The 15759-nt window shown below is 39.0% G+C and overlaps 1 protein-coding gene across 3 annotated transcripts in view; it reads left to right on the top strand.

The window, feature by feature from the left end:
* The first annotated feature begins 9125 nt into the window (after positions 1-9125).
* Positions 9126-15759, top strand: part of LOC122063763 (COP9 signalosome complex subunit 2) — a 67151-nt gene continuing 60517 nt past the window's right edge. The window contains exons 1-2 of one of the 3 annotated variants that reach the window (XM_042627467.1): positions 9126-9260; positions 10149-10241. In XM_042627467.1, the coding sequence (XP_042483401.1) occupies positions 9254-9260; positions 10149-10241 (100 nt within the window). In that variant the 5' untranslated portion in view covers positions 9126-9253. Of the gene's footprint in view, positions 9261-9406; positions 9627-10148; positions 10242-15759 lie in introns of those variants that run through there. The other 2 variants (XM_042627466.1, XM_042627468.1) reach the window with 2 other exon arrangements.

Raw genomic sequence — 15759 nt, 5'->3', positions numbered from 1 at the left:
CAACAGCTGACTCAGTACTATGGAACAAGCTCTCTTCGTCATAGTTTGTAGGATCAACAGAGGGGTTCCTTAAGGGCCGGGCCCATGATGTAGAGGAACCAGGGGTAGCATTCCTCCCTCGAGAGATAGTGGTCTTCCTAGAGGTGGAGGGAGTCTCTTTGCTCTTCCTAGACGACATCTTGACAACACAAAGGAGGTGGGTAAGTACAAATGAATAATGATATCAAAAGAATGTGATAGCAGCATTTTAAAAAAGGAGGGGTGAGATGAACCCTATGAGAAATGACATGGATACTAAAACCCCGAAGTTTAGGGATAAATACCAAAATGCAATGAAATTAATGGAATGAACTTGGAAGGAAATGAAAAATTTGTGATAAAAATATGGATGGGTGTGAGAACCTACTTGATGCCAAATGCAGCTGAATGGGAGATAGTAAGCATGATGATGGCAATAGTTACACAAAATGGAAGGAAAAGGGATGGGATCCCCAAACATTATAAATTGAAGAAAATGGAGTTTGTACATGAGAAAGTGAGAGAATCATGAAGGAAAATTTACTATCCCTAAAATGAAATTATTCAAACTATTTCATAGGCCATTGATAGAGGATGGACCAAATGATACTTTCATTCATAAAAGAAAGGTGAAGAAATGGAAGAAAACCCCCCAAATTTCCAAGGATTTGATAAAAAAAAAAGGGGTTACATATATCAGAAGAGCGAAAACCTATGCACACACAAATGGAGATGATTAACCTACTAATGTGTGCATGCATTGAGAGTGAAGAATGGTGTTTGAACCATAAATATGCAAGAGAAGAAGAAAAAAATTAGAAGATAAAAAACAAACTAAAATAGAGAAATTAGGGCAAGAAATTGAGATTTCCTCTCTATAATCGATTAGTCAAAGTTAATAAACCATGAAAAGAATAAATGACCCATCACATTGTCAAGAAACAAACATTCCATGGGAGAAAATAGAACAAAAGAGGAGATCTAAGATTCTACAATGAAAGAAAATCAAAAACATGATTCTCAAGGAGAAAATAGAGGAAAGAGAACCTACTGAAAAAGAGTTCGAATGCCGATTTGCTGAGTGAGATCGTGAGTTGAAGCATTGGATGGGACCCCCAAATCACCTTGCTCTGAGTTAGGAAGAATAAAGAGAGAAAGTGGGAAAAAGGGTTTTAAGACCCCTTTTTAAATGGTCTCGGACGAGACCGGTGGGCCTCTGCTTGGCTTTGCTCGTCGATCTTACCTGTCAGTTTGGGTTTTAGGGCCCAAAGTGGCCTGGGTCTAAGTCTTTCATGTCCCGTGCCTAGTGGGCCCCAATTAAACACCAATAGGGGTGTTTTGCCCTGTAGTTAGTCATTATTGGGAGACCCAACTATACATTGATAATTAATGTGGGCGTGTTTGGTTATGTAGTGTCATGTATTAATGTAGCCTATGATATAAAATGCACTTGATTGTGAATATATATACAAATGTTGTGGCACTCAATCAATGCTTACATTTTGAAATAATTCAGGTATAGGACACCATGGTACGCACTAGATCAGGTGGTCGTGCCCGTGGTACCTTCGTGGTCGACCACCCATTAATCGTGAACCTCGACCCATGGGGAAATTCTCACATCTACCACCATAAGTGGATCATGATCCAAAAGAAGTTCAGGGTGACCCATCAGTGGATGAAATTTTGGGTCCCCCACATGTCATTTCTCCTGGTGAGGTGGCGACACTTATACAACAGTCGCAAGGGGCCTTCCAGCAGCAGTTTCTTCAGTAGCAACGAACCTTTATGCTGCTATGCAACAATATTGGAACCCTACTCTATAGGGTCAGCCTCCTAGAGGGATTACTCCTTAGGACCCTCCAGTGGGGTTAGATGTTGGAATACAACTTAGAGGAACACCGCCTGAGGTTACACCTCAAGATCAACCAAGAGGTACCCCTTCGGTTCAACCTTATGGCACTCCACCATTTACGATGCCTCCACCCTATCTGTACTATCCACCTTATCATCCACCAGCCACCACTACAGCAATGGTGATGGAGTCTTTTAAGAAGTATATGCCACCCATCTTTACTAAGGTGGGTAATGACCCGTTGGCGCCAGATCGATGGATCCAAGAGTTAGAGAAAGTATTCGTTATTGTAGAGTGTAGAGAGGCACAAAAGCTAATATATGTAGGGTTGCAACTTAGAAATGAAGCTGATTCTTGGTGGAAAGCTTCCAAGCCTATATTGATGGCAACTCACCCTGAGCCTACTTGGGAACAATCCAAATAATTGTTCTTGTCAAATTACTATCCAAAGAGCTTTAGAGACCGCAAAGAGGCGGAGTTTATGGCACTGAGCCATGGAAGTAAGATTGTTCTAAAGTATCAGCAACAGTTTAAAAGCTTATTTTATTTTGCTCCTCACCATATGAGGATAGTTGAGGAAAAAGCCCAGAAATTTTTGAAGGGATTAAGAACATCTATTGGTATAGTGCTGGAGGTATTGGACTTAACTGAATATGCACAAATTGTGCAAAAACCCAAGACAATAGAAGACAAGCAAAAGGGCGAGCCATCCCTTACACCGGGACTGTGGAAGAGGGCAAACCCATATCCTGATTTGGGTAGCCTGAGTAAGAGCTTTCGTGGATCATATTCCTATGGTCCTACCTATAGGTAGCCCTAGAGGCCATCAGGTTATCCTTCCCAACCAACTAGTGGACCAGGTACTACATCTTTCCATCCTAACACTAGTGTGGTACCTATGGCCCCGAGACCCCCTCGTCCTTCAGCTGCACCAAGAATAGTACAGAGAGCTCTTGCTCCAATTCAGACATTGCCAAGTTTATGTTTTAATTGTCAGTCATATGGGCACTTTGCCAAGGATTGCTGGTACCCAACAGTGGCCCCATCTATTCGGCCCCCTGTTCATAGACCTGCATTAACTTAAGGAAACTAGCCTCAGGGAAGGATGTATACCCTAACAGTTGAAGAGGCTGAAGCTAGTACTAAAGTAGTAGCAGATACACTTTAATTAAAAGATTTTGTGATTAAAATTGAGTAACCTGTTATACTTATATGCAATGCAATGCCAAGTGTCTTATCTGTATAAGGTATACTTGCATATGTCTTATTCGATTCTGGAGCTTCATATTCATTTATGTCTAAGAGATTTGCTAAGAAACTTAATGTACCAACTAAGACCTTAGAATGCAAATTAGTGGTTAGCAATCCTACGGGCATGGTAAAATAGTTAAAAGAAGTGTGTGGGCCGTGTTCAGTTGAAATTAATGGAAAGAAACTGGATGCCCAGCTTATCAAGTTCAATATGCACAATTTTGACGTAATTCTGGGCATGGATTGGTTTTTGGCTCATTAAGAAAATGTGATATGTGCTGAGAAACAATTCAAGGTGTTGGATGATAATGGAGAAGAACTTATGTATCAAGCTGAAAGATCAAAGCGACCTAGAAAGGCTATTATCTTTGCCTTGTAGGCGGTGAAGTTATTAGAAGATGGATGTCAGGGCTACCTTGAATCAGTACTAGATGTGGATGCGAAGGTTACTCCACTGGATGAATTGGAGGTAGTTAAAGAATTCCCTGATGTCTTTCCAAATGATCTAACCTAGCTATCGCCTGATAGAGAGCTAGAGTTTTCCTTGATTTAATTCCTGGAGCTACCCCAGTGTCTAAGGCTCCATATGTGATGGCACTAGCCAAATTAAAAGAGCTACATATACAATTGTAAGATTTGTTGAAAAAGGGGTTCATACACACAAGTGTCTCACCTTAGGGTGCACCAGTCTTATTTGTCAAGAAGAAAGACGATAGTCTGCGTATGTGCATCGATTATCGGGAATTGAACAAGTTGACCATTAAGAATCGATATCCATTGCTGTGCATTGACTACCTATTTGATAAATTGCAAGGTGTTAAAGTGTTTTCAAAGATTGATCTTAGATCGGGTTATTACCAACTCAAAATTAAGAGCAATGACATACCAAAGACAACTTTTAGAACCCGATATGGTCATTATGAATTCTCAGTGCTATCTTTTTGGGCTAACCAATGCACTGGCTGCTTTTATGGATTTAATGAATCAGATATTTTGATGATGTCCTCGATAAGTGGGTCACCATTTTCATTGATGACATCTTGATTTACTCGAAGTCAGAAGAAGAACATGAAAGACATCTAAGAATGGTGTTACAGAGATTAAAGGAACAGCAGTTGTATGCCAAATTCAGCAAATGCAAATTTTGGCTCATGTAAGTAGGATTCCTTGGACACGTGGTGTCTGAAAATGGGATCGAGGTGGACCCAGATAAAGTAAAAGCTATAGTAAAGTGGGAAGCACCCAAGAATGTAATAGAGATCAGAAGCTTCTTGGGCTTGGTAGGCTATACCAATGCTTCATTGAAAACTTTTCTTGGATTTCGGGTCCAATGACTAAGTTGACTAGAAAAGGTGTAAAGTTTGAGTGGTCAGTAGAATGTGAAAACAGCTTTCAAGAGTTGAAAAAGTGGTTAGTGTCAGCTCCTATATTGACCATTCCAAATGGTACAGGATGGATGACAGTCTGTACTGATGCATCCACGATAGGGTTAGGATGTGTTCTCATGCAGCACGGTAAGGTGGTGGTATATGCATTCAGGAAACTCAAGGAGTACGAGAAGAACTACCTTAATCATGATTTAGAACTAGCAACGATCATTTTTGCCTTGAAAATTTGGCATCATTAACTGTATGGGGGGGAGTGTGAAATATATAGTGATCACAAAAGCCTTAAGTACTTCTTCACCCAATGAGATTTACATATGAAGCAGAGAAGATGGCTCGAGCTTATGAAGGACTATGATTATGATATTCAGTATCACCCGGGTAAGGCTAATGTGGTGGCTAATGCTCTAAGTTGGAAGGCTCAAACTGTATCACTTTCATACTTAACTATTAGTCCACAATTGATACAGGAGACAATATTGATGGATGAAATTCTTCTATACGAAAGAGCAACATTTGAGCTTGAGCATCAGCCAGATGATGTTAAGAAGTTGACTATATCCTTGTCAGCCTTACAGGTACACCCATCCATCATACAAGAGGTGATGGCGAAACAATATTTGGATCCTGAGCTGCAAAGGATCAGACTGAAAATTCAAGAGCAGACAATGAATGACCTTGACTTCACAATAGCCAATGACAGGGCATTACTATTTCAGGATAAATTATGTGTGCCTGATGACATGGAGATACAGGATAAGATTGTGAAGGAAGCACACAATTCTAAATACTCACTTCATCTTGGAATTACAAAGATTATAAATGTCACACCCCGTTCACCCTGAACCGGAGCGGTGACCGAGTTAACACCGGTTAACCCACACCTGCCAGGATCATCAGATACTGTATTCCACCACAGCATACACACACTAATATCAATTCATCAGATCAGCGGAAGACTAAGTTTTACCTGTAAATAATTCCCATATACTTGATACCCAAATGGTGATAATACATTTGGGCCCGAAGGCATGATATATACACAAAAAGAATAAAGTTCAAATATCAAGTATATATAGGAAATCATCAAAATCATCAGAGTACACAGCTCGGCTCGGTATCAAGGCTGGAGCTCGGCACGGCCTCCAAGGTTGAGCTCAGCTCGGCCTCAGAACTGCTGTCCCGCAGCACAGCTCTCACATGCGCAGTCTACGCCGTGCTCAAACTCCTCAGGGGTCCACCAGTCCTCTTCAGGAAACTCGACTGTGGGACGCACCCCATGCTCCTCAGATGCATGACCTGCAAAAACATCTAAAAAGGGGTGTACACGTGGAATGAGCTCACTAGCTCAGTAAGTAGAGAGGTGGACCACACACAACAGTCCACACATCACAACACATCATATGCACTACATGTCATGCTATTCATTTTGAATCACATACACCTAATCAACATTACTAAGTCTTTGGTTTAAGTGCTACTACAACCACAGTGCGCGTATACTCCGGGTACGAGCCGCGAACTCCCTCCCGCGGTACGCCCATAGGGCTGTTGGAGAAGGCCCACCGTGAGTACTCGGAAAAATAAAGACAATGCCGTCCACCGGCTCTCAACAGAAATGTAAATAAATGAAATAACAGTGTTGACTCCAGCAATTTAAAAGCAGTACGATTGGCCCTCTTGAAATACCACCGGGGTTGCCGACTGTCCTACATGACTCGCCGGGCGTAATGCCTAACCGCCACAGTGTCCGACAACCGCGACCCCTGCTTCCCCCCAAATGGCAACCCAACACCTTAACCCCTGTTGGGAAGGGTCGTAGCACGGGGATGGTGAGAATCCTAATACCGCATGCTCCTATATGTAGTACGACTGCATAGTGCCTCCGTGTCCCATACCACGGGCCACCAATGCATTCTTTTCCAAGCCGACCACGGCATCTATTCTATCAATGCATTATGCTCCATGATGTCCACATTCAACATATAACATCTCATTCAATTTGCATTTGAAAAGTAAACATAGCATATATGCACATCAATATGAGGAATGACTAATCTATATAGCATATTCATGATGACATGACTAGGTTAGATAAAGTTATATGAATGCCAAACAAGTGTCTTGAAACAAGGCCAAACGTCCTCTCTCCACTTACTTGTAGCGTACAAGGAGTCCCGCACGGTACGGGTGAGATCCGGAGCGAATCGGGTAGGCTTTGGTGAACCTAACAAAATTGAGCGGGGTTAGTACTTCACCATTTTAGAATCAAAATTAATGAAATCCGATGTCAAAAGCGTGTTTAGAACGTCGAAAGAAGGTCACACGTCCGATTTGGGCTCGATCGGACCTACGGATCACCTTCGGGGCCACTCAGGTGGGTCGGATAGGTGGGCAGTCTACCCACCGGTCCTACCCGCCGGTAGGACCCGTCGGTCCTACCCGCTGGTTTGGCCAGGGACCCCCCTGCCCTCTCAGGTGGGTGCTCTCAGGCGGGTAGGGACCCGCTGGTTGGACCCGCCGGTTTTGGCGAAAAAACCCCAGTTTCTTCTCAACTTCCTTCATTCCTTGGGGACCCAAATAGGGCTTTTCCCAACCCATTCTTCACACCTTTAAAGTCCTATAGGATGGTTCTAGCTTAGATCTAAGTTAGATTCGAGTGAGGGGAACCATCTTACCTTCTTTGCTCAAGAATGACTTCAAACCCTCCAAATCACTTCCAACTCACAATGCTCCTTCTACCTTGTCACTATCTCTTCAAATCCTTCAAGATCAACACATAAATCATCTATTAGACCTTAGATTCATCATTCCAAAGGGTATTTACAAGATCTCAAGAAACCATACTCAAATCAAGGGTTTAAAGCTTGGGTATGGTGAACGTTCGTAAAACCCAACTTTTCTTACCTCCAACTGTAGATCTAGAGTCGAAGATTACTCTCCCGGCACCGGAATGGCAAGATCTAGCTTCGGCGCCACTGAAATCCTTCCTTTCTTCCTCTTCCTTTCTTCTTCCCTTTCTTTTCTCTCTCCTCTTTACTTTTCTCACCAAACGTACGAGGGTAATAAATGGAAAGAAAAGAAATCATAAAGCTTTATATACTATTCCTACTTAAGTGAATAGTGTCGGATGGGTCACTCAGGTGGGTGGGTGTACCCACCTGTTATACCCGCCTGAGAGCCAAAACTTGGGATTTTGACCGGGGTCGGACCTCGGCACGAACCCCACCCCAGGCATACGATGTAGCATACGTATATACCTTAAAAATACGGATATAATACCTGTTTTATCCGTACATAGCCTTATGGTAGGTGCACGTACATGGTTTGGGCACTCCCGTCTCTTCTGGCACTGGCTCGGACTTGTCGGGCCAGCCGGTGTTTAAGGTCACCCGTGCCATCATAGCCCATAAGGAACCCGCTCTAATATCCTCAGGATCGGTTCCTGCATAGTTAAACCGGTTCAACCACGAAATCAGACCGGGTTTAAGAAGCGGGATATTACAGATATTTCATAAAAAATAAAAGGTATATTGCTCCAAGGCCACGAACTAGTACTCTGGTTCAAAATGAGGTCATGCAAAAAATAGGAGTTGCTTCAAATCTCCAATATGTTCAAACCATCTTTTTTAGCCCGGTTTAGTCCAACGAGGATGGATCTTGCTGAAGCTTCATAATTATTTCCTGTCACCATATAACCTGCTTGAAGTGAGACACATTCTCCTTTAAAAAAAATTAATACATGCCCATCATGATTAATGAAGAACAAGGTTCGTAACACTTGAGCAAATTAAAACATAGTAATCTATATTGGGGATGGATGGAAGAACAAGCATAATGAAATTGGATAGAATGGACTCTATTGAGGTATCGATTGAATGAACTTCAGTTTCGTGGAGAGACAACCTCCAGTTAGAAAAATAATAAAATGATATAAGCATTCTAATTAGCTTGTACATGCGCAACTTGTTTCCTATGAGTCCATATATAATAGCAAGTTATGATAAATGTGTTTTTGTTCATTTCAGGGATTGTGTTTGAACTGAAGAAAAAAGATAAGAGATTTAAAGGAAGAGCTAGTGAAATATTTTGTTCTCATTTTTTATTTATTTATTTAATTTTTTATGAAATCACATGGAAGGAAACACATGCCAAACAATTTTACAATGAAGACTGACAAAAATCACATTCTAGTTAAATGTCCTTCCCACAATATCTTTGGTGGGGAGTCCTCCCAATATTAGTCTCCAAAAGAACAACTTAATGTTTGAAGAAGAATTGTTACTCTGTGACATATAAGTATTATCAATACCACCCAAATACCAAATACATGATGTGGTCGGTTCCCCCATCATCTTTGTCTTGGGAGTTTATTAGGTGGAAAGAAGATTTGGATTGGCAGAAAGGAAGGAAGGGGACAGTGAAAGTAAAACTTGGAATTAGAGGTTTCAGAGTGGAGACATGTCGTGGATTACACCAAAAAAATGACATTGATGGAAACAATTGATAAAACCAATAGAATCAAAAAACACATACGACAAATCAAGCATGAGCGATTAACATTGAAAAAAGAGTGGATTGGGCAAATCACGAATGAGCTCGGTATTGTTAGTCTTAAAGGATAGTAGTTCGTCAAAGCTTGTTTGTCAGAAATTCTTCGCATTCATTGGAGTCTCGTCATTGATTGTTCAAGGGTTTGCAATGAATAAAGAGGAGCCCTATCTTCGATTTGGGGGTTTTGGCAATGAAGGGTAAAACCGCTTATATCATCACGGAAGTGCTAATTTTTTTTGTAAAAATTAGAGGTTTTATGGAATTCAGGTTAATTACAGGGGTGGTATTAGAAATTTTCCGAAAAAAAAAAAAATGAAAAAAAGAAAAGATAAGAAAAAGAAGGCCTTATTGTGAATAGTGATACGACGCCCGTCCTCTCTCTCTCTCTCACGTCTCTTTGTAAAAAGAGAGGGCGTTCAGACTCCATTTTCAAGTCTCCTCGATAAATCCTAAGGGTTTCAGTCGGTTGGCTTCTCTCACTTCGTTTACTCTTGCAAATCGACGCTCTTGAAAGCCCATTTTCAATTTTGTTTGGTCCGACTTTTAGGCAATCATGGGCTCCGGTGAGGAACTTCTACTGTTTAGTTTTTTCTGCTTTTCCGTTTTAGTTATTTTGATGACCTCGTGTGGAGGATTGATATTCGTTTGACGGATGTTTCTTTTCATTTTTTATTTTTCGTAATCGATTGTCTGGAACAGTTTCTGAAGATATATCTTGAGATGTAGATTTTGGATGTTTCTGACTTTTAGACATGAGGTTATGGGTTATGGGTTATGGTTTATAAAATATTCGAATTTTAGTTAAGTATGTTGGGATTTCAGATTCTAATATTGCCAGAGTGTAAACAAGTAGACGCAGAGTTCTTTTTGCTGTAATTTTTGCGTAGTTGTTGATTTACTACTCTCACAAAAGATTGTAAAACGGTTGTAACAAACTAGGCTTTGTGTATAGTTACTTTTATTTGCAATGAAAAGATTCTCACACTCTCAAGTAAAGTATTCTGAAAGGCATTGTTCATTATTATTTAATTTCAATTTCTCAATGGAATGTTTGATGCTGAATTTTGGTGTTGTTTCCTGTCCAGATGCTGATATGGAGGATTATGGGTTCGAGTACTCAGAGGAGGAGCCGGAGGAGCAGGATGTTGATATTGAGAACCAATATTACAACTCAAAAGGTACTTATCTTAGTTTTACAGGACTTTTCATAGTCAATGATCATTGGTAAAAGCATGCGTTTGATTTTCTTTAGGGAGTTGAGTTGTTGGCATTTCTTAGCGACTGCTGCTTGGTGTTAGGTTTCTCTCATGGTCTTTCCTAGTTTTTCTTTCCACAACTATGTTTTGAATGAACTGGGATATTATGCTTTTTTCTTTTAAACTGGCTTAAATTAACCCATGGTCTCGACTAGTGATGTGAGAAATCATGATATCTTTCAAGCCTTTAATGTTATTGGGAGAAATTAGAATTTATTGCCATTGGCAGCAATACCATTTCAAAGAAGACCATTTGAATACATATACAGTTCTGTGATTGAACCTCATGTAGAGATATAAGAGGAGCTTTTGGCCATTTCTGCATCTCAGAGCGCTTTTTATCTGATATATTCAGATCTTATATACGATCCTGTATTTGCTCATGTTTAGTCCTAATGCTCTTATTCTTTTTCTTGCCTATATCATTTCCTCTGAATGTGTATAATGTTTGGGTTATTGATCATTGTCATTGCATTGTATGATTTCATCTTGATGGATCACCACCTATTACTATCAACTGCCAACTGAAGATGATAACATCTCCATGGTTTTTTTTTTTTTTTTTACTAGGGTGTTGTTTTAGTATTCAAAATTGATTTTTAGGAATCAAATGGGTGTGAATTCAAAGATGGGCTGATTTCCAGTTACTACTCCTTGGGTAGGTTTGTTCATGCCTGATGTAGTAATGGTGTCCAATAAGGCCTTGGAAGACTTTATTTTGGCCCATGGTTGGGTTCTATAGGCCTTGCAATCCTTTTCTCTCTTCCTATCAATTTATAGTTATGATTTTGTTCCTAGCGTAATTATCATATATTTCTGGTTTCTTGAATTCATTCGCCAGCTTGTATTTTCTGAAACTTCAAATCTAACCATTGGATTTTAATTCTACTTGCGTATTGATAAATTTTTTTCTTCTGTCTAGAACCTTCTTATGATTTTAAAATTCAAACTTGAAACTGATTTCTCTTTTCCTACAACAAGTCTGTTTATAGCTTAATTGAATATTTAAATTCTATTTTCTAAGTCTGATCTCAGATTTCTGACTATCATTAAGTTTGTTGGTACCAAAATCAATCTCCAATCGGGGTTCTCTGAATTTCTCTTTAATTCTTTGATCTGGGAAGTCCTCCTTCAAATAGAAATCCTATCTGACCGTTGGATCAAGCCTAACTTTTGATATTATATTCTCCCATCCACTTCGAGCCTTTGACTAGAATTTTTCCTGATTCTGATCCTTTGGTTCTTTCAAAATCTGGTTCTATTCCTTAACTGTGATCCTGGCGCAAGCTTCTTCTGCTGGGTCTCACTGGTTTGAGATTAGCATTGCATTAATCGGTATCGGAGCTAAGCCTGAAACTCTTCATCATGGAGGTTGATCAATATGTTGATGACGTACTCATTTCAATAAAAGATGATCTCCATGCACTCGAAATGAGTATGCATGCCCAAAGAGAATATCATAGAGAAGCCCCACTAATGAGTTTAATTGATAGTGAAAATTCTTGATTTACTTGAAGAATCAGTGGAAGTGGACGATCTTCAAGAAAATACCACCGCTGAGATTGAACTCAAGAATTAGATGTAACGGTCTGATTGAAAATGTGGAGCCCCCAGGAGTAGATTCTTATTGGAGACACAAGCTGACATTATTTTATAAGGAGATCAAGATAGTTGACTTTCTTCGTCCTCCATAAATCTTGGATGTAAGGAAGCCAATCATTGCTGATTTTGATCATGAGATGCATTGGATCATCGTACTATGAAAGCCAATGATCGTGGATGTTGATATTTGGTGCTGATTCTCCCCTGCTATAAAATTTGAGGGCAAGTTTTTTCAACATTGGGGGAATTGATGCCGCTAAGGGTGTCCAATCAGGCCTTAGAAGATTTTATTTTACCCATGGTTGGGTTTTATGTGCAATGAGATTTTATTTTCGGGTTTATTGTTGTAATGGGCCTAAGTTATAAGCCCACAAACTAGGGTAAAATAGTATGTGGGATTAGTAAGTTAAGTGTTTGATTTAGATGAGGATACTTAATAGCTTTTAAGAGTTTCAAGTCTATTTACGTTAAGTCACTATTGGAGAGTGATTAGGAGTCCTTTTATAAGTCAATTTAGGAATTTATAAAGGTGTTTATATATATAATACACTCCCATCAATTGGAGATGTTTTGAGTACAGAATATGAGCTATTTTTAAGGGTTTTAGAGCAGGTGAGCTTTGCACATGGAATTGGTATCACACACCTCCTATACTCTTCTCTTTTCTTCCATATTGATTACAAGGTCAGTTTCTACAATTCTCTTTCCCTTCTTATCAATTTCTAGTTCTGATTCTGTTCTTAGCATAAAAATCTTATCTTTTTTTCTAGTTTCTCGAATTCCTGCAGGAATTTTTTGAAATTTCAAATCTACTGCTGGATTTAACTGCTTCCATAGTTAGCAATTGCTTTCTGTTCTGAACCATAATTATGATTTTAAAATTCCGACTTGAAACCGATTTCCTGTTTTCCTAGTAGAAGTCTGCTTTCAATTTAATCGATTTTCATATTCTGTTTTCTAAGTTTGATTTTGGATTTCCGGGTCTCTGATTATCATTAGGTTTGTTATTTGGTACCGAAATCAATCTTTAATCTAGTTTGTCTGAATCTTCTATCATTCTCAGATTTAGGAATTCCTTCTTCAAGTAGGAATTTTCAGATCCTAAGAATCTGACCATTGGATCAAGTATGGCTTTTGATATAATATTCTCTCATCCAATTAGAGCCTTTGACTATAATTTTGCCTGAATCTGATTCGTTATTACTTGGAAATCTGGCTTATCTGCAATCCTGTCGCAAGCTTATCTGCCACTGGATCTCACTAGTTCGAGATTAGCACTGCATGTTCCCTTACAAATAAGGGATGACAGAGTAGTTTCTTAACTACTTTGAACATCTTCATGGCATGATATTTCTCATGCCGCTGGGGTGATTGAGCCATTATGTTGTTCTGATCTCCAAAGAACGGAATATTCAAATTTTAAAAAATTATAATAGATTAGTTGGACAATTCTAGAGATAAGGTTATAAAATATGAAATGAACTTTTTGAAAATGAAGTTATGCTTGTCATATGTGTCATTGTACAGTATTACAATAATTTGTATGAGGGTAAGCCTTTTTTGTCAAGTGTTGCAGATGGAACTTTAAAATTTAATTGGAGGAAGTCAGGAAGGAAATTGTTTAAGAGGTTATTTGACTCTTCTGAACTGTTCATGCCTTAAGGATTGAAGTTGTACATGGATTGAGGCGAGCTTGTGGCACAATGGTCAAGTTGCACTATTGCAGCAAGTTGGTCATAGGTTCAAAACTTGGAAACAGCCTCTTTTGCAAAGCAAGGGGTAAAGCTGCATACATTTGCACCTCCCAGACCCTGCAGTAGCGGGAGCCTTGTGCACTAGGTTGCTCTTTATATATATATATACACAATAGTAAACTCGCATGTGTAGATGCATGTATGGCCTTTTTTCAATGGTGCAAAGAGAAATGTTTAGAACAATCCTTTAAATTGCCTAAAGAGCTAGGAAAACAAGAAAGCCGCCGATTTTTTTTTTCTTCAAATTGTTGGAATATTCAATCAAGCATATTTGGTAGTTTACAATGTAGTTATAGGGTGCAAGTGTGCAACATCATATGTTTAGTGGTTATTAGTGATTATTATTCTAGTTTTCTTAATTTTGCTACTATAATAAAGAAATCCAGTTACTATTGTAGATATCTATCTAGTAATATCTATATAGGAATATCTATGCAATCAAGTAAGAAAGTTAAGCATGTCAATAATTTCTGGTCTCCATCTCCCACATCAGTAGTTTGGCCATAATTTTGTTAATCAATCCCAAACCAGTAACATATCATTCATTTGATCTACATTCTAGTTCATCGGGTGGGGTGATTTTAACCCATGTCAGAAGGTTTCAAAATATCTCTATTTAACAAATTTTGACCTTATTTTTTCTTTTCTTCTTCTTCTTCTTCATTTTTTTTGGAAAATTATCTTGTACCACCCTTATTTTTAAAATTTATCTAAGATACCACCCTAAAAAAAAATAAAAATTGCATGTATAGATCCTTTTTTCAAAAAATAATTACTCTTAAATCCATTCTGTTAGCTCAAAAGCATCAAGTGATGACGTGTCACGTTTGAAAATTTTTAAATGACAAATTTACCCTTCAAATTAGGGCTTCAACGTATGGTTTTGAATTAGGGCTTTTAATAGCTTCACAATCTCAAGGATGGGAAGAACCACAGAGAAGAAGAACACCTTCAACACTTGCCAGTTAATGGTCACAAGGAGAGACCGAAATCTTTTCAACTCCCAATTAGCTTATTTCATCAATATCACCATCAGCAACAAGAAACTCCAGGACCCATTAGCCAAGTTACGAATCAAGATCCCTAAACTGGTAGCAAAGACTGTCAAGAAAACCCAACCAAGCAACAACGTGGTTGGTGGTGGTGGTGGTGGTGGCGGCGGCTGTGGCATTAGCGGTGGTGATTTCGACAAGTCCCCGTCATGGGGAGATGTAGGGCAGAGTGAGAAACATATCTGTAGGGCTTGTAGGCAACGTCTGAGTGAAGTAGATGAAAAGGAAAAATTCAAAGGAGTGTCACGATCACCGGCGCCATTGTTGTCTTTCTTGGGTTTCTTAAATAAGAGGAGCACTGCCTTGAAGAATCTATGTAACAGAGGCAGAGGTAGTAAATCTAGTAAGGATGGTAGCAATGTTAACAATAACAGTGGTTGTGATGATGATGACACCGAGTCCTAGAAGAAGATTATAATGGGAAAGCGATGCCGGCCACTGGATTTTTCGGGTCCATCTATCGAAGTAGTGCTTCATCTTCCCCATTTGAGTTAGTGCTTCAGCTCGGGTCCATCTATCCGGTGGATTCGACCCTCAATCCCTGCTGCCTGTGTCCTCATTCTAGGGTTCAAAGAGTGTAACTGGTTTGAAAAAAAGAGAAATAGAGGTTAACAAGAATGAGAGCTTTCTTTTTTATTCGTATTTTGTTTTAGGGTCAAAAAGGTAATTTTCATTTGTATACTAATGGTGTTAGACTTTAGGGGTACGTTTGCCATTTTTGATTTTTTAGGGTGGTATCTCAGATAAATTTTAAAAATAGAGGTGGTATAAGATAATTTTCCTTTTTTTTTTTTTTATATAAAAAAACTTAGGTAAAAACCAATGACCTCTTTTTTTGTGGATGGAGTATAATAGATTAATAGTACAATTTGGTCAGTTTTTATGATTTTCATCAAGAAAAATAAATCATCAATTACCCTACAACTAACTTATGATGTAGATGCAAGAGATGCTTTCGTGAGCAATAAACCTAAATCCAAGAGTAATGTATAATATCACTATGAAGCTTTTTTTTTTTTTTTGGGGGGGGGG

The sequence above is a fragment of the Macadamia integrifolia genome, unplaced genomic scaffold (genome assembly GCF_013358625.1).
Source record: "Macadamia integrifolia cultivar HAES 741 unplaced genomic scaffold, SCU_Mint_v3 scaffold1451, whole genome shotgun sequence".
NCBI classification, from domain to species: domain Eukaryota; kingdom Viridiplantae; phylum Streptophyta; class Magnoliopsida; order Proteales; family Proteaceae; genus Macadamia; species Macadamia integrifolia.
The sequence above is the reverse complement of the archived record's forward strand: the minus strand, read 5'-3'. Positions and strand labels throughout refer to the sequence as shown.